General features: G+C 41.8%; 2 protein-coding genes across 4 annotated transcripts in view; one reads left to right on the forward strand and one right to left on the reverse strand.

Annotated features, from left to right (window-relative positions):
• The window catches only part of TRMT10A (tRNA methyltransferase 10A), a 288,696-nt gene continuing 262,523 nt past the window's right edge, over positions 1-26,173 (reverse strand). Inside the window, exons 2-8 of one of the 3 annotated variants that reach the window (XM_057417938.1) lie at positions 9,554-9,855; positions 8,388-8,550; positions 6,868-6,939; positions 6,341-6,415; positions 5,255-5,404; positions 3,935-4,040; positions 1-368 (exon numbers count right to left, since the gene is read on the reverse strand). In XM_057417938.1, the coding sequence (XP_057273921.1) occupies positions 202-368; positions 3,935-4,040; positions 5,255-5,404; positions 6,341-6,415; positions 6,868-6,939; positions 8,388-8,550; positions 9,554-9,828 (1,008 nt within the window). In that variant the 5' untranslated portion in view covers positions 9,829-9,855 and the 3' untranslated portion in view covers positions 1-201. Of the gene's footprint in view, positions 369-609; positions 1,870-3,934; positions 4,041-5,254; positions 5,405-6,340; positions 6,416-6,867; positions 6,940-8,387; positions 8,551-9,553; positions 9,856-26,173 lie in introns of those variants that run through there. The other 2 variants (XM_057417940.1, XM_057417939.1) reach the window with 2 other exon arrangements.
• The window catches only part of MTTP (microsomal triglyceride transfer protein), a 28,256-nt gene continuing 17,976 nt past the window's right edge, over positions 15,894-26,173 (forward strand). Inside the window, exons 1-6 of the mRNA XM_057417924.1 lie at positions 15,894-16,043; positions 20,797-20,984; positions 21,536-21,679; positions 23,824-23,931; positions 24,344-24,460; positions 25,653-25,792. Coding sequence (XP_057273907.1) covers positions 15,983-16,043; positions 20,797-20,984; positions 21,536-21,679; positions 23,824-23,931; positions 24,344-24,460; positions 25,653-25,792 — 758 coding nt within the window. The 5' untranslated portion in view covers positions 15,894-15,982. The remainder of the gene's footprint in view (positions 16,044-20,796; positions 20,985-21,535; positions 21,680-23,823; positions 23,932-24,343; positions 24,461-25,652; positions 25,793-26,173) is intronic.

A 26,173-nucleotide genomic window follows, 5' to 3' on the forward strand; every position in this document is an offset into this window, starting at 1 on the left:
TAATCTTTTTTTAAAGCTATTCATATTGAAGTTTATCTTCACCCTTCGTGTCCTGAAACAGCTCTGGGGCAACTATGGAACTACAGAGCATTGAGACAATTCACGAGGGCAGGAGATAGTCTTCAGAGTGTAACTACTTCACGTCCCGGTTCTATCTCATGAACTGAGTGTCTCATCTTTCCCATCATCTCATTCTGAAGCCTAGTTGTTCTCCGAGTCATTGTCTTCATCTTCTTTTCCAGACAGAGTATGTTTGGATGAATCAATGGCTTCTTCCAAAGGAACAGCTCCTTTCCGCTGTGGCAAGACACTGAAAAACGCCTCCTTCCAGTCTCTCTTCTCCAGGTATGCAAGGATGATCTCAAACACTGCAACATCAAGAAAGACCATCAGCTCTTTTACAGGGACATAAGTGAAATTCTGACAGGAACACATCCTCAGATCCATCTTTACAGTGGTTTATGTGCACTTGGTTGTGACATCTTCAGAGTAAAGCTGATGAAGTACAGGCAGAAGCATACAAAACAATTCTGCTACTGCTGCAGTCTAAAGTCAAAGCACACTTTGAGTCTCTGGTTTTAAGAGAGTTACTATAGCAGTTCTTTTCTCTCAGGGTCAGAGAGAATTGCTCCTCCCGCCACCCCGAGTACTTCAGGGCTTACCAGTGCCTAATGCTTTCTGATGCTTGACAGGAATACTGCTGTGGATGTACTTTAGCAATGACTTTGTCTCCTTGCTAACATATGGACAGCTGGAAGTCTTTCTAAAACCTGCCATAAATCAGCTTTCTCCTTCATTTCTAGCTGAGCTTATAGCAAAAATCCTTACTGGTCTCTTAGTCTGTGACCCTTTCTTGCTGTTTCTATTACGCTATCCATACAGTCCACTCCCCTTCTGTTTCAGCTGCCAAAACTTTCCCTGATTGACAATAGATCCAAACTGCATTATATACAAAATTCATCAGCAAATTCTTACTTAGAAAAATCTTAGGCTACCTAAAAAAACAACCCTCTCAACACAGATTGAGAGTATTCAAACCCTATGGCTCAGCAGCAGCAGGAAAGGCAGGAGGTGGCCCTATGTACAGATGGTAAGTCAGACAGACTTGGATGACAAATCTGCAACAGAGGGGTGGCTCTTCAAGCTTGAGGCTGTAGAAACAGGGCTAAACACCACTGGAGAACGCTGACTTCAACAAATACACCCAGCACAAGCATTCTTGAGGCTAAGTGACAGCATATGAGAAAGGATCAAAGGAGCTAAGAAGGGAAAAAAGTTACAGAGGTTAGGCAGTGTGTAGAAAGGGAGAAGCAGCATGGATCTTGCACTCATGAGAGTCAAGTTACAGAAAAGTGGCTTATTTACTAGAGGTTTCCTGAAACCAGGTTTACTGGACAGCCAGCTGCTCTCTGAGACGTGGAGATTGAAGAGTTGGCCATTTTACTACACAGGTTATTCACTTGAAACTTACTGTGAAGGTATGAGCTCTCAAAAGACTATATTCTTATCCCCTCACACAGAAAGCATTTGTGGCTTAAGAGACAAGTGGAGTATAAGGAGCATGTTTCTTTGCCCTTGCTCTAGAACTTCCTTTATCTGCATAGTAAAACCAGAATTGGTCAAAAGAGAGCAGCTTCCACACGAGAATGGAGGCTTCTATGATGGGCTGCAACAGCAACAAAAGTCTTTTGCAAGGACAGAAAAAGGTAGTGGGAACAGTTGGCGGACATCATTCTAGAGGTGAATGATGCAATATGGGAACATATACTACAAAGTAGTCGCCTTGGGATACAAACCTGAACAGGAGAAAAGCGCTCTCAGCTGCACTTGCAGTTGTTTTGCAGTACAGTGTTTTACACAGATCTCAGTCTAAGTCTTAGAATTCCAGATCAAGTTAAAAAAGAAAATGTTTCATCTTACCGTGCATCAGTTTTCTAGCATCAAATATTTCACACACACACACACAATGTCCCTCATCCCATTTTAACATGGCAATGCAGGCACTGAATTTTCTGTGGGAATACATGAAGACTTGATCCCAAGATAGAAGGATTATAAATCAGTAAGTAAAAAGCAACAAGTGAATTCACCTGTTAATGACTGTCAATCTCCCACCACCAGAGGGTCCATTTAATTAAAGTGCCTCATAGGCACAGCAGCTCAGAGACAGTTTCTTCTTCTGCAAGACTTTCCAACTTCATACCTACCAGAAGTAATCCATAGGGACCTGGAAGGTCCCATAGTCTCATGTGGTGAGCCCTGCACTGTACTCTGTACTAGCTTCAACTTCTGCACTGAAGGTGGGAACCCAGAGGCCAGAATAACCAAATCAGAAGAGAAAGGGCAATTTACACAGTTACAAAAGCAGCAAAATGCAAAAACCTCAGTGCAAATATCCTTCTCACCTAGACAAAATTTGTAACATGGGACTTGAGAAGCAGCTTGATTCTGTCCACCTCACTCATGCCTCACTCCCTTGAAAGCTGTCCTTTTAGATTTAGGTTGTAAACTATTAGGATTACAAATATACACCAGAGCCTTAATTACAACAGTAAAAGGTACCTCTGCTTTCGGTGGTGGTGGACTTGGGTTCATTTTCCTGCCCCAAAATCTTGAGCAAAACACTATAATATTTATAGCCATAATATAATATATAATCTAAAAAGGGTCTGTGCATTAAGAGCCTTTCATCTGTAATTTGAAATGTTTTAGAAAGGCAAGGGTAGACAAGCTCATTCAAAATGAAACCTTGCCAACTGAATTGCAGTGAAAACAGGTGCCTAGATCTCCGGGACAAAAACCATGCAAAAGACCATAAAGCAGATAAATGAAAGCCTCAGTGTAATTAACTCAAATTATACCCAGTGCTCAAACATCTACAACCCAACCTCAAGAATTGTTGACACTAGAGGTCAGTATAAGATTCTTGCAGAAAAACTCCAGGAGAAAGCTACAGCTATCATAACTCTTGATGAATAACACTTAAAATCCTATTCTGCTCTATATAAAGCAACATTTAAAGATCAGGTTTTAGAAACATGTAAATTCTTACAAATACATGAGGTTTGATAATTTTTAATTCCAATGTTCCACTATATTCTCCTTCATGTTTAAATAATCTTTATTGTCATGCACATACATACCTCATCAATCAATGGCATTTTAAGAAAAAGTTATCATCAAGTAACGTGTTACATAATAAAATGAACTTGAAATAAAGCAAGGTAAGACAAAATAAGAAAATCCAAAGTGGGGCAAAATAAAGACTTGGACACCATGACAAAAATCTCCATAAAGGTTTGAGTAGGCTCCATTTTGCATGTATTTATGTTAAATGATGCTGAAAGCTAATCTAATGATAAAACTGAAAGTTTAAAAGGCGAGGGATTCAAGACTTGGTTAAGCAATTGTATGCTTTTAAATCAGTTTAAAATGTGGTTTTAAATCAGAACCAGGAAACCAGATAAAAATAGTTATGAAAGCTCAGCAGATGGGAGTACTGCTGAGATGAGGCAAGTCTACAAGTACCTAAGCAGTTACTGCTGAACGAAGGTTTCCAAAGAGGTGAAAACATCACATTTATCCTCTCCTGTGATAAAAAAACATGAGATAGTTTCCAACATTTTAGACATTAAGGCTGGCAACAAGACCAGGATGGTAAGAATACCAAAATTATTCATGGGACTAGTCAACAGAATAGCAAGCACACTTGCAAGCACAGTGGCTAAGACATCATCCTTTACGTTAACCATATCTGAAACAGTTGAAGGCCAGGACAGTTTCTGTATCCCAAAGGCAAGTAGATTCAAGAAATATGAACACAATAAAATAAGATTTAGGCATCTGCGCTACAGTGTACATTTTGAGGGTTCAAATTCTGAATATCCCAGGTATATTCCATAACAACATCATTATATTGTGATCTAAAACTTACCATGATTGACAGCTAACACTTTCCGACTCTTCATCTTGACAAAGTTTCCAAGGGGGAGCTGTGCATGATCAATGCCCTGCTCTACAGCCTTTTTGTAAGTAATTCCCTGTGAGAAAGACACCAAAAGAACTGGACTGAGAATCACCATTTCAGATCAGCCCATACAGATTACTACAAGTACCATTTTTCTGGAAAGAGTTTTGCCAGTGCTGCCATGACCTTGCTTTAGAAGGTATTTATGAAAAGTAACTTAACCTGGTTACACAGTATTTGCTTCAAGGGCTACCTCTGGAAAACTTACTGCTTTGAACATATGTCACATTGTGATGTATAGCCAGAAAAATTGTAAGTAAAACTTGTTCAAGCAGCTGCAGCTTCAGAATGCATCAGCTATAACCGGTTCTAAAGGTAAATTTATGCTTAAGTACAAAGTTACTCATATTGCAGTAACTGGATATTTTTTCAGAGGAAGAGTAAAGGATAAGGAAATTTTGTTTCCTTTTTTAAGGTTGGCAACTCCTGTGCCGAAGACAGGCAAAAAAGCCCCTTGAAAACTATGTGAACACTTCATACCATAATGACTACATAAAGGATCTGCTTCAACTTGCTCCTAGCCTTTAACTGTGGATTAACTGTTGAAGTATCATTTGGTATGGTTTAAGATCCATTCCTTTTTTTAGCATCACATTGAAATATTAAACATGTCACCAGAAATTACATAGGAGTGTCTGAAAAAAAGCAGCAACAGTGCTTTAACTTCCCAGCTGCATCCTCAATGACATTCCAGGTCCACACAGCACTATCCCACGTACAGGTACGGAATCAGATCCCCGAGGCATGTATGTTACTTAGCTAAGTCCTCCTGACAAGCAAACTTATTAAAAATGGACATCCAAGATCCAAGTGCTGCTCTTCAACTATATTTGGGCACATGCACATACAAGTGCATGCACACACACAAGTGCATGAACAGAAACCAAACCCTTCTGTCTGAAAATACAGCCCTCAGTAAGCTGAGCAGTGTTATTAATTCCATTCCTATATTTAAAATGGATAAAACCCTACAAAGCTCCGCATGTCTGCGCTCTGGAACAGAAGCTGCTTCTATCACTACAAGGTTTTTTCTCCCATTTCTCCAAAATTACTTTTCAAGCCTTTTTTGAAGATGCTTTCTTGTTGTTGATTGTTGATAGTTTACACATGAACAATGTTCATGTCAAATAAGCGCAAAAAAAACCAAACAACCCCAAACACCCCCCCCTCCCGTGTCCCGTCCCGTCCCCCAAAAAACAGCTGTAAAGAAAGAGGCCCACAGTTTACCTTGTGGTGGTTGTGATCCACCAGTCCTCCAATGACATAGGCTTTCTTCTCATCAAGCTCACTGAGAACATCTGGGGAGTCTGATGTAAGATATACTAGGTCTTCTTTCTTTATTAGCTCAGTATAGTGCTCTGCTCTAATTTGAATATCCTCAAAAAAAGGTAGTAAAAAGAAGTTACATTTAAGTGATGAATTCCCGGGCAAGCTTTACAGATCCAGGATGGAACTAGCAAATAGAAATCCAAAAGCATGCAGTCATTTCACATCCATCATTCATGTTTAGGTATGTAGCACAGTGCAGACTAATTTCCGCATAAATAATCCACAGTCCCTGCAGCACTGACTGTAAAACTCACCAGGAAATTTTACAAAACCCCAAAAGAACTACACAAATCTTTAAGTTCTTGTGACTCCCTTCAAATGTTACCATATTTATCTTAGGGACAAATAATTTTCAAGTCCACCTTTCTAAAAAAGGTGAAACCAGAAGTTAATGCTTAATTAACATTACTTGTTTGATAACAGTAATTTATGCTATGTTTTTGCAAAGCAGCTATCATGTAAGACATACTAAAAGTAGAACTGCTTTTATTTATGCAAAGTCATCTTCATTTGAAGTTGTTGGAATACTGGTTACTGGTTTAACAGGGAGTCGCAAGGAAAGCCAACATGAGTTTGCCCATAAGACAAGCTATTGCTCTAAAGAACACTTCAGTGTTAAGGGGAAATATAATGGAAATAAAGGTGCATACAGAGAATCACATCATAGAACCAGAGAATGATTTGGATTGGAAAAGACCTTAAGATCATCCAGTTCCAACCCCCCGTCATGGGCAGGGACACCTCACCCTAAGACCATGTCACCCAAGGCTGTGTCCAACCTGGCCTTGAACACTGCCAGGGACGGAGCATTCGCAACTTCTTTGGGCTTCAGTGTCTTACTTTGCCAAGAAAAAAAGGGCACTGTCAAGACAGACAACTGTGAGAGCAGCCTAAATCAAGTAGTCTTGCTTAGTCTATCAACCTAGTTAGCAATTATAATTAACGCTTCTTTCTCTCTTTCTCCAGAAATAGTCAATTATTCACCTTCCAGTTCACCCATCCTTTGTTACTTTCATTCATGTTGCTCTTCAACTGTCCCCCATGGCTGGTCAAGTAAAACTTTGAAAAGAACAGAGGTACAAAATACTGAAATGTTAACATGCCAGTAGTTCCTTCACAAGACTTACCCTACCCTTAAATATTAGCTAAAACTCTTCATTATTTTAGCTGAAAATGGTACTAAGATGATATTCACGTAATTGTTGACACATTTAAAAGAAAAACCAGTCTTTTTTTTTTTTTAATCCATCCCACATAAAACTGAGCATCAACAGAATCTTAGTGGCATCCAGTATCTGACATTCTTCATCTGCATGCACATACTTTTTAATATACACAGGGATTTTTATAACATGTGGGTTGAAAACTAATCTCCTAAAATAGAAGTAATTTTCTTATTAAAAAGAGGCAGCTTCAATATCTTTTTTCTACTACAGCTCTCACCACTTAGGACACAGCTGCCTTTCTCATGTGCTTTCTACAGGGCAATAGCTCAGTTTGTTTAAACATACCTGCACAGGATGAAATGCTTTGCGGTTTTCTGCGTAACATCTCTGAATTTGCTTGTGAAGCTTCTTAACATCCTGTATACAACACAATTTGTTTTTACATAGCCTTTCAGACAGACCACCACAAAATGCTTTACCATGAGCCAGTCAGAAGCTAGAGAGAAAAAGGAAGCTTTTAACTGGCAAAAGAGGCTTCTAAGAGTGTGTAGACATCAGAACCTGAGAGAAAAAACAGCCATTGTGAAGAGATTATGCTGACAAGAAACCACACACATCTACAAAGTGTACTTAAGACACCTTTATGCATGTAGTTGATTTACAAACAAAACGAACAAACATCACTGCGATTTAATTATATGTAACAACATACTCAAAATTAACCTGAAGGATCAAGCAGATTTATCACTGTAACAATCAATAGTCATCTCTCACCAATAATATAAAGTTAATAATAGATTATATTTAACAAAAGTAAACCTACATAATTAACCTGAAGAACACAGAACAATGCAGATAATTTAGTGGCTGACACTGGCATTTTAACCTGATAATTTGGACAACAGTTAATTATAACTATTTAAAATGCAGACAACTTAACTTAGTCAATTATGGGTTTTGTAAAGAACATACACAGTTTTATTTTCAGTGCCCCTAAGCAGTGTTTTGTAAATGTAACAGATTCCCATTTTAACATGACCCATCATTATATTGCTTTGATTCACGTAATGCTTTCAGAACGTTTTGATATCTCCAAAGGATTCCAAATAAACTAGACTTCATCACTACAATATTGCAAGTTTCTATACCTGCAATATTGTAGTGATAGATACTAGAGAAAGAATGTAATTTACCCCACTGCTAAAGGCCACAGCCATCTTCACTTACAACACTTCACCCTTCCTGACCACCTGCAGAAGTGCTAGTTTTTCTATCAGGCCTAAGAGGGGCTCTGCCTGACAAAACATATGTTAAAATGATGAAGATCAGTAGAAAATGCCCAGTCAGCCTCTTTGTGACTATCAAGGGGGACTTCTGGTCTCCTTAAGGGTATTGCTGAAGGGCTCCTCAGGGAACCAAGTTCCAAAACGCCAACTGGAGCTTCCCCAAAATTCTGAGTTGAGTGGCACGAGCCCCTGTTAGTACTACACATGTGCTGCAGGACACTCAACAAGTAGCCAGATGGGCTTTGCAAATGCTTGAATTCAAGCAGGGTTGCAGGGCAGTGAAGCCCCTGAGAGCAGCAGAAGGGCTCAGGGTAACAGGGAGGGGAAAAAGCCACCTCAGAAATCAAAGGCTGCACTCTTACAGGATGCTGCATATTAGCATAGCTTACACAAAGGTACATTTCGAAGCCTAAAAAATTCAGCAACTGACATAAACAGGTCTGGGAGTCATCAGAATCTGAAACATGCTAACAATCCTCCGCAAGCTGCTCTCCAGGTTTTGTGCTCTAACACAATTGCACCAATGCTGTCACTGAAGAATCTTTCAACACTTGTATGTGACGGGTGAATTTCTTTTACCTTTAGTACCATCAGGTCATCAAAGCTGCAGTCCACAATGAGGCGAAGTGTACTAGGAACAACTTCCCTTCGCACACGCTTTCTATCATTCCCTTCATTATTGGAGTCCAACTTTGACTGACGTTCTTGTTTTCTCTTCTGGCGTTTTTCTTTTCGTTTCTGCCTAAATAAGCAAACACGTCAATCTTCAAAAACTACAGCCAAATCTGATGAGGAACGTGTCACACGCATAAATGCACATTTCGATGATCAAGGTGGTTGTCCCACAACTGTGGTGGTTTAAACTTACCCTGTTGCTTGCATTTGTGTTAGACTGGTCGCAGCACGAAACACATACCCTGTCTTTGTGAAGTTCTGTATATACCTACAGCCATTTGACATAAATTCAGTCAACAGTGAGGGTCTCATGGATTTAAGGGTACTTTCAGTCAGGTCTCATAACAGAAACAACCAAAAAGATTGCCAAAACTGCAGCATCACAATGTGGAAGGCAATTTACCTCCTGTTTCACTGAACAGTCTTCCAAAGGCTTCTGAAGCAATTGTTTCTTCCCCCTGTTCCCCTGATGGGAGCAGGCAGTTGGGAGATCAAATTTCAGAGACAGCAACAACCACTCTCTTGGGAAAGAGCACTTTGCATTCAGCAGGACAAGAATAAACCACCTCAGCCCATTTGCAGGTATGTTTTTTCTCAACATGATAAACTAGAAACTCAGCATCTCCCAAAACTATTTTAATAGATTGTAAGTCAACATAACTTACAGCACAGCACTTCATGTGTCAGAAGAAATCTGGTTTTATTCACTGTCTCTGTAGATTCACCAAGTCTGACAGCACCAGGGAAAGAGGGGCATTCAGAAAGGAACAGGGCCACAAGTTATTCCTCCCTTCTGACGAACCAAAACCATGCAAGTTTAAATCCCTCCTGATATCCTCTTCAAGTTGAGGAACACCTCTAGTACGAAGAAAAGATGCTTACCTTTATAAGTTCTTCATATGCAGATGGAGTAGCCTGTGACTACTGCTTTAAACCTGTGGCGTGGGAGAAAACTGGTTCAACTGCCTTGGTCTGCTAAAGCGATCTACACTCAAATTCTACTGACACATCATTATTATTAGCACTACAAACCACACATGACCCTAGGAAAGCTATTTTGCAAACCATACCTCCGTAGATCTTTCTGTTCTTCCCACTGTTTCTGCTTCAACAGCTTCTTCCTTTGCCTCTTGGACAGGAGCTCAAGGCATTCTTCCTTGTTTGAGCCTGTCTCGTGTCTCTCTACTGGACTGCCACTGGACTTGATCTTTTCTTCCACATCAGGAACTTTAGGGGACATAGTATTTTCTGTTGGCACCTTTGGGCTTTCTATTGGTGTTTCTGATGACATTAGGTTCTGAACAGGTTTATTGACTGATTTCTCAACGAGTGATAAATATTTCATTAAAAGCAAGCTTTTCCTTTGTCGATTCTGTAATAACCAAAATAATAGCACAAGTTTTATTAACAAGAAGTTCAACTAGAACAAATATCCCTCTATACGTACCATAAACCTGAATAAAGAAAAAATAATAAGATATAGCCTTTTTCTGGTTTTTTTTTAAACTAGGTTAGTGTCTGTAAACTGCAACATATAAAATACTAAAGGGATTATAACCCATATTCAGATCACATCTAAAACTCTGCCTGCTACATCTGCACCTATTTAAAAGTTTTCAATTAAAATCTTTGTGAATCACAACTGCATAAAAGTAGGGAAACGTAGTGGATTAAATGTAAAAGAAAAAACAACAACAGTACTATTATGCCTACAACTATCTCAACTACACAAACAGAGGCTTCTTGTGATATAACTGTGGCAGCATGTTAGAGAAATACAAAGATACTAAAGCCATTTGGGGGAGGGGGAAGAATTGTGATCAAGCTATACCCCTTCAGAATTATTTTTTATTTCTTCTGAAATCAAAGACATTGGCCAGCCACTGCGAGTGGACAAAACACAGCAAGTAAAGGGATGAACACACCAAACTGTTAACTCAGCAAAACTTTGTGCTCGAACCAATTACAACTATACCATCTCCCTCCCAATAGCAAGTATTGGTATTTTTTATACTGGTAGCTCCCCAACCACATAGTTTTCCAAAAATAACTACTTCACTAAAGAACTATAGCCAGAGTCAACATGCATTAAAACAAAAAAAAAATCCCCTGGCTTTTTCTGTAACAGAAGAGCTGGAAAACACACAAAACCCCGGAAAGCCAGAAGTGTTTTAGCTAACATGCCCCGATTTCCATGTCTGGGGGTGTTAAGCCGTAAGGCCCAGGGAGTGAGGATGGGTTTGGGTGCCAAACGGCAAGGCCTCGCATGGCACAGGTGCATCAGCACCACGACAGCATGTACGCCCTGCACAGACCGACTTCTATACATACCGCTGTGGGTGTATATATAGACACGCACACATCTCTCTCTCTATATATATATACATACCCACACGTATCCATGTATACGCGCGTTATATATGTAGAAACAGTCGCGTTATTTTTGCTCACGCGCCCGAGTACTTCGTAACTCAACATAACCCAAGTGCCGGGGAGAGGGAAGGGGGGGGCCGTGACCCCGCCACAGACGGCAGCGACAGCCGGGCGTGTGGAGGGGATGTTATCACGCTCCCCAGGTCGCGTGGAAGCCGCCATCTTCCCCTCCTTCTCTCAGAGGAACAGCCGAGCCCGAGTCCCGCTTCCCCCCCGCCCGTCCCCAACCATCAACGGGTAGCAGGCGCGGCGGCACAGGGAAGCGACTGCAACGTACCCACAGGGCCGACAGGCAGGTAACCAGAGGCAGAGAAGGAGAATAGGAAAAGCAACCGCGCCCCATCGCCGCGCACGCGCACCTTCCCGTCAGCCACGACTACAAATCCCGGCGAGCAACGGGAGGCGGTGATGGACACTGCCCCAGCGCTGAGGGAGGCACGGACACTGCCTACGGTGACACTCAGGGGCCCATGGGAGGCTGGTAGCCGTGGCGAGACCCGTCACTGCCTGTTCGGGCGGGCGGGCGGGCGGGCGGGCGGGCAGGCAGGCAGGCAGGCAGGCAGGCAGGCAGGCAGGCAGGCAGGCGGCTAGTGAGTTGCTCTTGCCCCGGTCCTGCTCGGCGCCTTGGGTTTGCGCTGACAGCTGTTTGCTGAGCCAGTTCTGTTTTCACGTGGGACAGCTTCCAGCCAAATAAAATTAAAAAGGTACAACCATAACAAATGCAGATTAGCCATGTGTTGTGTGGGCTTCTCATTTTTACCTCATGGAATCATGTAAAGTAGTTTGAGTTGGAAGAGACCTTAAGATCACCCAGTGCTAACACGCCTGCCGCGGGCAGGGACACTTTCCACTAGACCAGGTTGCTCAAACCCCCGTTCAACCTGGCCTTGAACGCTGCCAGGGATTGCTGCTTGTAACAGGCTGGCTGTCAGAGGCAGCTGCTGCCAGCCCTGCCACGCTGCCCTGCCATGACAGCGGTGTGAGTGACAGTGGACATAGGTGGTCAGGCTCTAGGGGCTTTCAGGGCCTGTCCTTGCAGGCAGGTAGGTACACAGGAGAGCTGACTGCTTTGAAACACCCTGTGCCAGGCCCCACAGCCTTCCTCGTGCCCCTGATGAGTGAGAGTCATGAGGAACGCTGTGCTTCTCCCCTGCTTCTGGCTGTGGTGGCTCCACGGGATTAAGAGGAGCGAAAAGAAAACCTTATTTTTATCTGATGGTTTTGATGACACTACCGAGTTCACACAGGGGCCAGTGAAGTATTTTTAAGTGGTGGCATTCCTGAGAGCAGATTTTTAGCTCTAAAGGTCCCCCAGCAATGCCGTGTTCCCTCTGGCTCCTAAAAAGGGGTATGTGCGTTCATGCTTCATATTTTTAAAGGCCACTGCCAATTCACTTTTTAAACTCTGGTGTCAGTACTCAGCAAAGGGAGATGTTCTTTTGCCTTCAGATGACTTCATGAAAGAATGCTGCCCTGGTACAGGAGCTCTGGAGACTGGGATTATATGAGAAAAATGTATTTTGGGCAGACTAAATATGTAGATATCTGTTTGCGCCTGGTTAGTGAGGCACATGAAGTTAGCAAACATACGAGTATGTGCTACCATAATACCCTTTTCATCTGCATCAGTGTTTATCTCAAGTTTCATTGGTTCCAGATATACACAGCCTTTCAGTTTTAGTGCTGGTTTCAGGTTTACTATGGCTGCGTTACAGTCACAAAACTATGGTGTCTCTATAGTAAGACACTGATCTTTAACTGCTGTTGGTATTTAGTATTTGCTCCAGTATTTGATTTACTTTGTGATTCCTATTCCCTGCATTACTTTAAAAATAGCTAGATTTGCATTTGCTTTTGCTAGTGTCTATTTAAAACCTCACTCATGTTACTATTAATATCTAGCATCACACAAGTCCAAAAGCACCACTGTCCTTATGCAGAATCCTTCATTTTCTTTTGGTCATTAAAATGCTGCAGATCAGTTACCAGCAGAAGCCCATTTGCTTGCTTGCTTGCTTTTTTAGAAAAAATCCAAAAGGCATCTAACAAATATTCTCAATATTCAGATGTGCTTTTTCTTAGAATGAAAAAAGTGTCTAGACATTTTGATTTATAAATCTGGTTTTGTCATATTGCACTTTCCAAAGCTAATCCAGACCCCAATGTCCTCAGACGCTGACATGGGGTAATGCAACTTCTGCTGAAGTCTGCCAAGTGCCAACTGGTGACAAAGCAAAATGATGCCCTGAGCAGTTGCAAATACCTATAAAGAGATATCTGACTGAATTTCATTATTTTGAAAAGCCATGACATGACTTTTCAAGATGCTCGATCAAAGGGAGAGCTTCCTCTAGCAACAGAACAAAATACCCCATAGTCTAAAACTGCATATTGAAGCATTTTGTAGAAATAGCACTGCAGGTCGAGAGGCAGAGTATGGAGAAAAGAAAAAAGATTCTCCATGGAGGCCCAGGCGTAGATACTGATATTACTCTCTGTGGGGCAGGTCTGACTGCAGCACTCATGCGAAGCTTAGGATGCAGGTGACACATACCTTAGTCAGTATAACACTTCACCTTTAGCCAGTGGCTTGGCTGGGTGTCTTCTGCCAGTGGCAGGGACAGGTGGCGTCTTACTCACCAAAACAGCAGGAGCTGGGGCACACAGGCTCCAGGTGAAGGGTGAAGATGGACTGGGGTACTTTGGTGCACATAGCTGAAAGTTTGAGTTGAAAACTGAGATCTTCACAATGTTGCTTGTGAAGAGAAGACAAAAACATTTTGTTGAACTCAGAAGATGTGAGGAACTCTCATCAGTTTTATTAGGTTGTATAAAGATATGAGCCTTATAGTTTGAACTCTGGAAAATGTGCAGCAACAGTAATACTTTGACCCCAGTACCTATGCCAGCATGGCTTGAAGTGTGCATTAGGGGCTCATTCTGCAACCTCTGTGTGTAATGGACTTTGGTGGGCACAACACTTCTTTCATTGGTGTAATTTGACTTCAGGGAAGTCACTGCTGATTTAATCTAGCCATAACTGAGATGAAGCCCAAGCCTCCTGTTTGTAAGACGTTCGAGGAATATACTTAGTATGCATTATGGGTATGTGTATAGGTGTATTTATGTATATGCACATGGAAATGTATGTACACTATTTCTCTACATGATGGTTACATCCTTAGTTCTGTAATTGGCACTACTATAGTGGTGTCCAAAAAGATATGCTGATTTACCTCAGCACAGGATATGGCCTCTGATATTCTAGTGTCTAAGAGAGTCCCTTTCATTAACAGCATTATTGCAAGGAAGAAATAAATTTCCTGTGTCCCAAGAGCATAGGAAGAGGATAATTGCTTCTCCCCAGATTTCAGACTAACGCCAACTCCTCCTCACGAGTGAAGTGTGAACATTTCATTTCCAAAGCAGCATCTATACCTCCAGTTTCCCTCTAGCTCGAGTTGGTTTTGCAAACAGCCTGGCAAGTTTCTTGTTTACCAAATGCAGCAAAAGGTTCAGCTGGAGTTCTCTGCCCCAGTCCCTTGAATTCAGGAGCATGTCACAGCCTATGCTGGGGAAGCAGGATAAATAACCACAAACTGGGGAGAAGCAGTAGCAGTCCCCATGGTTTCCTACTAATCTTCTCCCTCCCATGTGCATGCATACTCACACACCACATGTGAAGAGCTCCCATGGGGACTTCCACAAGGTGTGGAGATGAGTGTGAGCAAGATGCACTGGCATGGACCTGCTGTTTCCCACTGCTGGGCAATGACTGACATCCACAGTGCTCAGCTTTTCTTTTACCCCAGGGCAACAAAGGAGGCACTTGTACCACTCAAGGTGAAGGCTGTTCTCATTTTACAATCCCTTACTAATACAGAGGAGCTGGTGGCAGTAATGGAGTGTTGGAAGCAGCTAAATACAGACGGGGGTGGCACTGATTCAGTTGGGGTGTTTGTAGCTCACAGTCTTGTTAAAACAATCTCTGGAAGTGGAATGGAGGAGCATGGTGATGGCTCACAGGTGTGCCTCCTCTACAAGCAGGACCAGATCCTCCCTCTTCACAGAGCAAGGGAGGCTTTGTATGCTGCGGAAGAGGATGCAGGCTGTGACACCCAGGGTGTGCCAAGGAACATAGGGAGGTGACCTACTGCCTCACCATCACCTAAGGGACAAGGAGGTCCTTAGCAAGCCCTGTGGCCCTGAGGCTTAGTGTGACATGGCCAGGTATTTAATCTCAGAGGAAATGGGGAAGCACATGGGTTAGTCAGCTGGGAGCTTATCAGGGGAGGCGGTAAAGTGAGTGTGAGAAAAGGGAAAAATAGGGGTGAATAGGAGGGCTTGGTTTGCCCTGCTCCCAGACCCAGGCAAGCAGGTTCTCTTCACTGAGGTGGGACAGAATGACTGGTTTATCTCACCTTTTCAGTCTCTAACCTCTGCCACTACAATAGTGTAAGATGGGTGCTGGGGCTGCTGGAAGAAAGAGAATCTATTTGGTAGGATACAATACAACAGGAACTGACATGCATTTTAGTCTCTATAAAAAGTAGAATTGCTTTTAGGGATAGCACTGATAAATCCTATGTACTTTTGCTTCCAGGAAGACCTTTAAAAATCATCTGCTTCTGGGGTTGATCATAGAGTTGATACAAGACAATGGAGACAGTGGTGAGGATCTGGCCTCTGGTAGCAACAGACCTGATGGCCCTTTTGTTCAAACAGAGGAGGAATGACAGGATCTCCTGGTCCTGCCAGGACTGGAGGTGCGCTCCCCCCATGCACAAATGTGGCTGCGTGGGCTTAGCATTCAAAAACAAAAACTGAGGCAATTGATAAATGGGATAGAAACCACCAGTTACCTTACTTCTTAATAATTAACTGGAAGTCCTTTGATGAACTTAGTACCTGAGTGTGGAATTTGGAATCTGACCTTTACTACATCTAGATAAACAGTGTGGCCAGCCCCGAGTCTCTCTTGGAAGGCATCCCTCCACTCTCAGCAGCACACTTCTTGGAGGCTCTCACACTTCCATGCTGCAGTCAGAAGCTCACTGGAGTCCAGCATGATTCTTCTTACTGTGCTGTTCCTTTGCATCATTTCCACCTACTCAGCCTCTGTTAAAGGTAGGTCTGTACCGGGCTTGATTCAGCTTTTGGCTCAGCTGAGGCATAACCACAATGTGTATGCAGGTCTGTTTTGCATCAAAAATTATCATCTTTACTTACCCATCCTTGAGTAATACAAACGCATTTAGTAATTACAAAGGTTTAGGCACTTGTGGCATTCATGTCAGCGGGGGGGATAGAGGAGTGTTTTCAGGTGCACAGGGCCAGCAGTGTGAGCCAGGGGACTGAGGATCTTGACCTTGCTTAGTCAGGACATGCTGTGGGGGCACCAACTAGAAAGAGACTATTCACACACTCAGAAGTTAAACACACAGAAGGGCTTTGGTGGAGCAGAGCCAGGAAGTGCTCAGGGCTCTCCAGGTTTCAGCTTCTGAGCAGTTGAATCGGCTACCTCTAAAGTCAGTAACAAGCATCCCGTTAATTTCATGGGAAGCTTGCTCTGCAATAAGTCATGAAAACCTGGATGTCTGCACAAGCTCTGGGAGCAGGGGTTTACTCAGGTGTGCTGACAAAGGTCAAGGGTATGAAATCTGGAGACTGCCCACTTCAGCAGTGGCAGTGTATGAAGCAAGGAAATATGTCTTTAGTAGTGGCCCTTTGTGTACAACCTGACATTAAATTTAGAGGAGCAAAAACCTTAAAACATGACCCAACACCTAGTTTTTGGTTTAACGAGTATGTCCATATTATGATGAGGAGCAAGGAGGGGGCATGCCATCCTGGGTTCAACTATTAAAAAGGCTGTAGAGCTGCTCTCATGGGTGCCTCCCTCTGCTCCCTGCAGGGCATCCAGGACACTGTGTCAGTGTAATAACACAGCAGTAACTTTCCTCCCTACGTCCATACTAGCTTACGACAGGAGGTGTAAAGCAGAGAAGTTTGCAGGTAGTTCCTCTACCCATGAGTGTAATGCCAAGTAATGATTATGGCTAGATACTGATGTGCCATATTTCTGGTACCTGCTTGTCCCAGCTTCTGCTTAACATCAGTTAAGCAAAGCTCCTTCTTGGTATGAAGTAATATTTCCTTGTCACTTCACATCACCAGGATACCCAGCAAGGATTTTCTCATTAATTAGTCCTCCCTTCAGCTCTGCCAGGTCTTCTCTCACTCTTGTGCAGAGAGATTTGAGAGCTAATTTACTGGCCCAAGGCCCTGGTGCCTCAGTGACAGAGCTGGGATTAGGATGAGTGTTCTACCTTTCCACCAGGCCATGCTGCGTTTTGGAAATATGGAAGGAATATTCTTTTCAAGTCAGCTAGATCAGCTCACATGAAATTTTTTTACTTGAGTTCCACTTGAAAAGTATGTTCAAAGAAACGGATGGGGTTTGCTTTTAAAGCTATCCAGTATCAGAAACAGTGGCAAATATAATTTATGAAGGTAGAGCTAGCAAGTAGTTAGAGACACACATGCTGTGCATGCCATATATATTAATAAAAGGCACAGGGCTTGACAGCTGTCTCTACTCATGCAGTGTAACCTTCTGTATTATACAGTATCATGATTTAATTATAGACTTGGCATGTTACCCTTAATGACAGACACTTAACATTACTAGTCAAACTATGTGTTATGCACTCCACCTTGAAAGCAGGCACTTCTGACCCCAAGAGAGCATGGCCAATTGCAAGTCTTATGTCCATCTCTCCTTCCTTCTCAGTCAGTGGGACATTTGCTATCAGCTGAAATGGTAATTGCTGTACAGGCGTCATGGATTCCAGTGTTGTGCTGAATACAAAGGAAAGAGCTTCTAAATGCAGGTTTTTAAAGAAAAGTTTCTATCAAAGGTGTAGGAATATAACTTTTTAAATAGTACAGGTGTTTCCTTCATGAAAGATGGTATGAAAATTTAGTTACGCTGTTTTGAATACTGGTTCTGGGAAGTGACACTGTGTCTCTGTCCCTCAGCCACCAATATCCCCCTTGCCTCTCAAACTGACCACATTATCCAATTGTCTCTCTTGGCTTCCCCATTTGCACTGGGGTAAGTGCTAACCCCTTGGGAACTGCTTTATCTCTGCTGCTTCTCTTATCATGATCCACTGCTGGCTTACCCTTTTCCATCAATGAGACCAGTCTTGCAAACAAAAGCGTCTTCTGTCCTGGCTCCTGCAGTATTTTCCACAAATGAAATGGTGAAAGCTTTCAGAACTTAATCTTCTTTTAGCTCCCAGAAATACTTTGTGATTATTTATCTCTTCCATGACATTTGCAAGAAGCTGCTGTGTCATTTGCTCACCTATTTCCTTCAGGAGGGAGAAGCTCTTTTCTACATGGGGACCAGCAAATGCTAAAAGGGAGGAAGAGGGAAGAAACACTTGAAAATGGGAAAAAGATCTATAGGTTGAGATGTGGGAAGTGGGTGGGTGAAAGATGCTTTTAACTGAAAAAAAGAAAGGGAGCAAAACCACAAACATCCACCTTAACTACTAAGACACATGTCTGTGAGCACCTGGATAATTTTTCTTGGACATGCTTGCCCCCCACCTCTTGTCTTTAGATGGGACTGTATCACCCTCTGTGTTTAGAAAGCACCTAGTGGGTGGCATTCATAAAACCTCAGCTGATATTAAATCATCAGCACTGCCATTTCTGCTGCAAATGAAGGACATTTTGAACCAGGGGGCAACCAGCTCCAAGGTACAGCAAGGAACCACGGATGATGTTCCAGAAAGGCACAGCCACCTCTGGGCAAGCACTGAGCACACTCTGCTCTCAAGGGCAATGTAGCTTCAAAACTGATAGGAGTGAGAGGAACTGGGAAAGGGGTTAGGAAATTCACAGTAAACTGAGGGAAGAGTTTTATACCTCTTGGTCACTTTGTTTTGAAGCAGATGCACAAGACATGCAAACCCAGAAAAGCCCTGTCATGCCAACATTAATGCTTCAGCCTCCCTGCAAAAAAAATGAGCTGTACCTCATGCAAACAGGCTGCTCTCCCTGGGTTACCAAATTTGCTGTGCCACATCTCCAGCAGGCGTGAAGCATAAGTCAGTTTAGTTTGATGTAGCTTTGCCAATTTACGCAATTTACAGACCAAACATGGTGGGGTGACCATTTTCATCAGGGAAAGGTTCTATAAAGCTGACCTTCATCTACTGCTATGAACAGGGGAAGAAAGCAAACGAAACCTTAAGAAAGGGGGTTTTGGACCCTTGGAGGACTGCAGAATATATCCATCCAGCCATGATGGAACTACACTATGCACTATACCTACCTAATTGGGATTTAAAATCTGAGAGTGAAATAAGGCTTTGATTTTCTTTATTACCAATACAGTGATTTGTAATTTATTTAGTAGAGTCAAATAAAACACTAAGGGACATGGCATAAATCAAGATAGGCTGCTGATTCTCTGCAAGGGACTTTGAACACACTGATTACATTACAGCATGCTTAAGAATTTGTCTTGAGATATTTCGATAGATTATATTTTTTCCCTGCACTTGTCATAAGACTGAGATGCATCTCCTTGAGGACAGCACTTTGCTTTTCTTAGATTAACTCTGTTATCATTTCTGCTCTGTACTTTCTGAACTCCGTGAAGAAATTCCCAATGGATTCAGTGGTTCAGCATTTGGGACTGAGAGGCTAGTGCCGTGCTGCTTACAGATAGCACTTAAGGTCACTGTATGTGTATTTGCTTTGTGGATGTAAGAGCACTTTGTGTTCAGCCAGCCTCTCCTCTTTTTCCTTCCCTCTACTCACTTCGCCAGTTTTTCATATCTGGAAGAGACCTTTGTAGCCATCCACACCAGCAGAGGGAAGCCCTTGAAAGGAGTGAAAAGGGATGTTATATATACTCTTCATGACAAAATATTTGAAGGGTATTCAAGAAGAAATTGATTTTCCTTAAACAAAGATTTTAGGGGCACGGTCTTAATTCCTGTGCCTGAGGCTGGGTAGAGTTGTGACACTGGTGCCACACATTCCCCACGTGGCTGTGCATGAGGCAAAAGAAAGAGAAGATAGGAAATAGTGTGGTAGTAAGCAGTTTGATGAAGGAAAAATATAAGTCATTTGTATACTACAGATTTCATTTACAGTAACAAGAGTGCAACTGAATCCCTAAGGAACAGTCTGAGTTGTTAATGCAGATGGAAATGGCACCATAAATTGTGTATGCAAATTGCATTTATGCTAGAATTTGGCTTTTATATCCCTTAAATACATCAGTTAGCAGCAGAGGCATGGCTAAAGGGACAATTCTTTAGTTTAAAGAACAAGGGCTTAATTACTTAATCTAAAAGTATTTTCCCAATATCTTCATTACATTCCTATCTCCCCCAAGTAAAACTCAATGGAAAGATTCCCAATAAATGTGAAATAGATGCAGAGAGCAATTTCTGTTGTCTCCAACAGATTACATTAGTGCATTTCAAATTGCTAAGCACACAAATTGCATGATTAGTTACAGTATTTGGAGCTGCAGATAATTTTGGATCAATTTCTAACTCTAGTATATCTGAAGTAAAGAATTTTCTTTTATTTATATAAGTGTAGAGATAGAACAAAGGATTTTCTGTTCGTTCTTATCTTAAATATATGGGATTAGTTTAAACTTAATCATGAAAATCCCCCTGCTGCTCCAGTGGGACAAGCCTCTGTGGTTAAGGGTAGCAGGTTCAGTCCCATAAATTTTTTGTTGGCAACTAATTTTTTCATTTTTCTAAAGCTGTTTCTTAGAGAAAATAACAGATTATGTGAGTCAGTCAATTCTGAAACACTGTTTTTGCTTCCTGAACAGGGCACACTACTGGACCAAGCTTAAATAATGACAAGCTATATAAATTTTCTTACTCAACTGAAGTGTATGTTGATCGTGTGAAAGCATCACTGCAGAAAAGTGCAGGATACCGTCTTTCTTCTGGTGTGGATGTCAATCTCTTATGGAGAAACCCAGAGAATGATGATGACCAGTTGGTCAAAGTTACGGTAATGAATGCCATTAGACAACTTAAATCGTGCCCATTTATCTAACTGCAAATCTAATCTTGAAGAACTCATTTTCAGAAGATGAGCTAAACATTTTATTCTTCTTATCACCTACAACCAGTTTCTTCAATAAGCTGATTCATATAGAATAAGACTCACAAGAAAATACCTAACATCATAAGCCAGAACTTCAGAATATCTCCTGTATTTTGAAGTGGCTTCATACAGCTTCTACAGTTTCAAACAACTGATGTGCAAGCACCTACCGAGGGACAATAGGTTATCTGAAATTCTCAGTTCTAGCTGAAAATCATGACATTTGCTAAATACAAACTGGGTTTGGTACTTAGTTTTATGGTGAATTTTTCTGCCACTAATTTCCCCAGTGGTAAGTGCTGGTTTCTTTTGAAAACATAGACATAGTAATCATGCAAGGTTAATGATCAGAACCAGAAATGAAAACAAAAAAAGATGTATTAGGTGATTTAGCTTACCCCAGGCCAGTGCTAGGCTGCTCTCTACGCATATTTTCTCTGCTTTTACTTTGCTAGATAAAAGATGTTCAAGTTGAAAATGTGAATGAACGTCCAGCTGCTAAAAACATCTTCAAAGGAAAAAACACAGAGAAGATCATTGGGAAAGAATATCTGCAAGCTTTACAGAGGCCTATGGTTCTTGAGCTTGTCCGTGGAAAAGTAAGACCCTGTCTTTTAAAATTCAATCCCTAAGGAAATCTGAGACAAATCTTTTCTTACAGGCTTGGAGAATTCACTATCCTTTCAGTGTTCTTAATATGCCGTAGTGTCTTATCATTCTATGTAGAATGTTTGGGGTTGGAAGGGACCTTAAAGCTCATCTAGTTCCAACCTGCTAGGGGCAGGGACACCTCCCACTAGACCAGGTTGCTCAAAGCCCCTTCCAGCCTGGCCTTGAACACTTCCAAGGATGGGGCATTGACAAACTTCTCTGGGCAACCTGTTCCAGTATCTCACCATTCTCATAGCAAATGAAACACTATAGTTTAGAATAGACTGTAATTCACCTGTACAAGGGGCCCTTCCAGCCCAAGCCTCTTGTGCACTGAGAACACCATACATTATGGAAGTAAACAGCCACAAATATGGGGGTACACATATAGATACATGCATAGTTGCTATGTAAGACACGTGCTGTTGACTCCAGTGAGGCCAGGATTTTATCCAAGCTGTGAAGGCAGAAAAGGAGATACAGTTTGTGATGAGGGAGGTTATACTGAGTCTGTGAGGAGCAGTGTTAATCACTTTAAACCCTTATCAAATATTTTAGAATGCTAGCTTTTCCCACCTCTCTGGCTTGATTACTTACTTCAGTGTCAGCTGCAGTTTCAACAGACCTGAGTTAATGAGCTTGATGCTAAAAGAATGATGGCTTTTCATGTTGCTCCTCCACTGGGAAACTGTCTTCAAAATTCAGAAGAGAAGGGACACCGAGGAGGTGTGTTTCAGTGGGTGTCTGGGTTTTACAGCCTTCCCTGACAAATCACTGAAGCACCATCCCCATGTTCAGTTGCAGCTCATACAGTCCCAGTTTCACTCAGAAGTAAATACATTTCCCCCTTTTTTTCCCTGTGGAGCTGCTGACTTGTCCCCTTGCACTTAGCCTACTGCTCTGGCCAGGTGGTGGCAAGGCTTGAGCCATGGCTGCTCCTGCCTCCTCTCTATGCTCCTTCCCCCTCTCATTGCATTGTTGTGTTAGGCCAACAGCCGTGCTTTCTCCTCTGCAGCCCAAGCAATTCTCAGCAGGTGGGACGTGGGTAGAGGAGCACTGAGAAAAGGAGGAAGGTTGAAGGTCACACTCCCTCTTCTCTTCTGCAGAGCAGAGTGAGGGCTGCGACATCCTATCCCACAGGGTCTTTACCTCCTGCTGTAAATAGGCACTGAGCACATACCCTGGCCACCAGCTCAGCCTACTGAATTGCAGCTGCTATCAGGCCTGCTCAGTAACTTTCAAACTCAACCTTGTCATCAATTTTACACAACATAAAAAGAAACAGGACAGCACTGGCTCCCAACAGTACTCAGCCCTAAATGAGAACAGAGGTATCAGAACACCACAGTCAAAATACATCTGTTCCTAATACACTAAACAATTCACACTAGACTAAGATTGAGATACAGTATTAAAAACTTGTGCTTTTTCTCTGGTAAAAGTATCTGTGCACTCCTTTTATGATTTCTCTGTGGTATGATACTTTCATCCCTGGCATGGTGATTTCACTTTCCAGGATTACCCTGAGATAACACACTGATTGTACTTACAGTTCTTGAAAAAAACAGAGCACTTTTAAAGCACCTTGAATGCAAAGTGGAGGTGCAAAGTCTTCTTAGCAGAGGAGAGGCTCAAGCACAACAGGTGACCCATGGAAGTGCAAAGGTTGTGATGCATTTGACACGTCATTTAAGCCATTCTAACTGTAATTTACCTGTGATTCATTCTGGGTTTTTGTAATCTGTGACTAAAGTGCAATAGATATTATGCCCCTGTGAGGAAGGATTATCTGAAGAGCATGTAGAAAAATGAGTCACTTGCGCAATTATGTGAAGTTTCCCATTTACCTTCTCAATTATCTCTAATTAACAGGAGGAAACTGTACTTAGGTACAGCTGAAGCCCTAAATATGTTTGTACTGTTATTGCCAGGCCTTGCAGCCCCTGGAATTTGTTTAAATAAGGGCAATGGGTCCAAATTCAGCTTCCCAATCAGAAAAAAAAAACCTAAAGGGAGTTTTTCTAGAAAGGATCCTCACTATTACTTTCTCATTTAACCAAATTTGTAATATACTTGGATTTTATTCCTACAGGTCAAAAACTTCTACTCATATGAAAATGAACCTGCTTTTACTCAAAACATTAAGAGAGGTCTGGCAAGCCTTTTCCAGCTGCAGCTGCACTCTGGTCCTGCCCATGAGGTATGGTGCTAAATGTGTCAAGATAACCATCATCAAAGAAAAAGGCAGAGCCCAATCTGCTCTGAAAGACAGACCTGTGGTTCCTGGTAACTTCAGAAGGCATGTGACAGAAATCAGCTCTTTGACTGCATTTGAGGTTGGGGATGTAAAGACAGTCTTCTGAATATTTGGTGACACAAGTCACATTGCTGCACTTAACGTAAAGAATCGGTGAAAATCCATTTTCAAATCTTTTGTCAGTTTAGCAGAATTTGGTAATAAACCAACTTAAACTAGGTCACTCTAACTGATAAACTCAAACAGTGCAGCATCTCTGGTACAGGATTCCAACAGTGGAGAAAATTGTTCATCTTTAGAAGGTCCAAAAGGTAAATTCAAGAAATTATTGTAATCTGACTCTTTTTTCTCCAAGGTGGACATATCTGGGAAGTGCAATACTACTTACCATGTGAGGCAAGATCAAGTGACTAAAATAAAAGACCTTGCCTCCTGTGAAATAGAAAAACAAGGATTTACCAGCCACAACCGGGTATGATTTCTTTAACAAAATAAAATCCGTTCTGCCTATTTAAAATATATTTTAGTAGCTATTACTCATTTTCTCAAAAGTTCTAGTTCAAATTCTACATGTGCATTTAGTAGTATTACTAGAACAAATTTCATAGGTAGTACCAATGGGGAGAACAGGGGATGGATTCTCCTCTCTTGAATGGATTCAAGTGGTTTTGTGTAAAACACCTTGGCTCAGCTGACATTAAGTACAGCATGCAAATTCACATAATTTCTTTGCTGTCATCTATAACATATTTTAGTTTCTATGAAGATTTACGGCACTTTTGTCCCGACTGTAGTCAAGTTTTAATTGATATGAGGCTTCATTTCCTTTGGGGGAAAACACTAGGTACAGTCACAGTCATAGTGAAAAGAGTAATTTTTCTCCCAGTTGCTAAGTCACAGTATTTAGTCTACACAAGAAATGCCAGGCAAGATGCTGACTCCTGAATGGAGCCCTCTCAGGTTTGTCTGGAAGGTCAAAGGCTTCCCTAATTCACAGGTGTAATGTAGATGTGCCATACAGGTAACTGAAGCCCTTCTATGGCCTTAATGGTCCTCCACTACTAGTAAACTCCTTTCTAACCAGTTACTACTGAATGCCAGCTGGACAGGTGCTGAAGGCACTGAGATTCTCTGCATCAGAAACTGACCTTCCTCGGCTCAGAGAAGTACAAAGGTAGCATGTCCTCTCTTAATAAACTGCCTTAACACTATGACTGAATTCCTGATTTTCACATTTGCCACAAAGACTTCACCTTGTTTACAAACAGATCAAGCAAGGTGGCTGGCTTTGCTTCCCCCGTGTGAACATGACAATCTTATTTACAAGACATTCCCTTGGAAAAGCTTTTTATCTCATTTAAGGTGTTCTTATTTGCAGCCTGCTCCATTACTTTCTCCCCTCCTCTCTTCCCCCCTGTCCCCTCCCAGCGCATACTGAATTTGAAACACGTAGTGCAGAAGTGAGCAGCTTCTTCTAGAAGTGAGCAGCTTCTTGACAACCTGGTATATAGGCTTAACTTGAGATGTTGTCAACCCACATGCACCTTCCTCATTAGGCTGTATTGATTTTCAAGTTTTGCCCTGATTTGGAACTGTGAGCTGTTTTCCTATTCTGTTGTTTACTGATCAGCCCTTTTCCTGGTTTATTTTCTCATTATTTTCAGATTTTAGATGTCAGTACAAAAGCCACATCTGCCACAATTTATGTGCTGGAAGACAGTTTCTTTAAATCCATTAAAGCAGAAGAAAATTATGCTTTGGTTCTGAATTCTCGACGAAAAACAGGTGCCAAAATAGTGTCAAAGTAAGTTGGGCAATTTGACTGGCACTGATAGTGGTAGGATGCTGTGGTTCTAGTCAGGTTATATATGCAGGTCTTATAGCATCAAGATCTAAACCTGTAAACTCTCCAGGTAAGGATTTAGGCCTCTTTTGTATCCATATGGTACCAGGTTCAACTTTGATTGAGGGCTATACCATACTGCAAATAAGAAATAATGGCATTTGTAAGAAATTAAATGAAAACAGCTGGAATTGGCCAAAACATTTTAGGCAAGACAGTACTTCTGCATGTGTTCTGTTTCTACATCCTCTCATTTCTTAAGAAATACTTCCAATGGTTTGCTATTTCTAGCATGTGAAAGTTCAGAAGTATAGAAAACAAAATCTGCATAAAAAAGGAAAC

Source organism: Pezoporus wallicus, unplaced genomic scaffold (assembly GCF_028554395.1).
Source record: "Pezoporus wallicus isolate ANWC-B61680 ecotype Strahan unplaced genomic scaffold, APGP_CSIRO_Pwel_v1 contig_6999, whole genome shotgun sequence".
Taxonomy (NCBI): Eukaryota; Metazoa; Chordata; class Aves; order Psittaciformes; family Psittacidae; genus Pezoporus; species Pezoporus wallicus.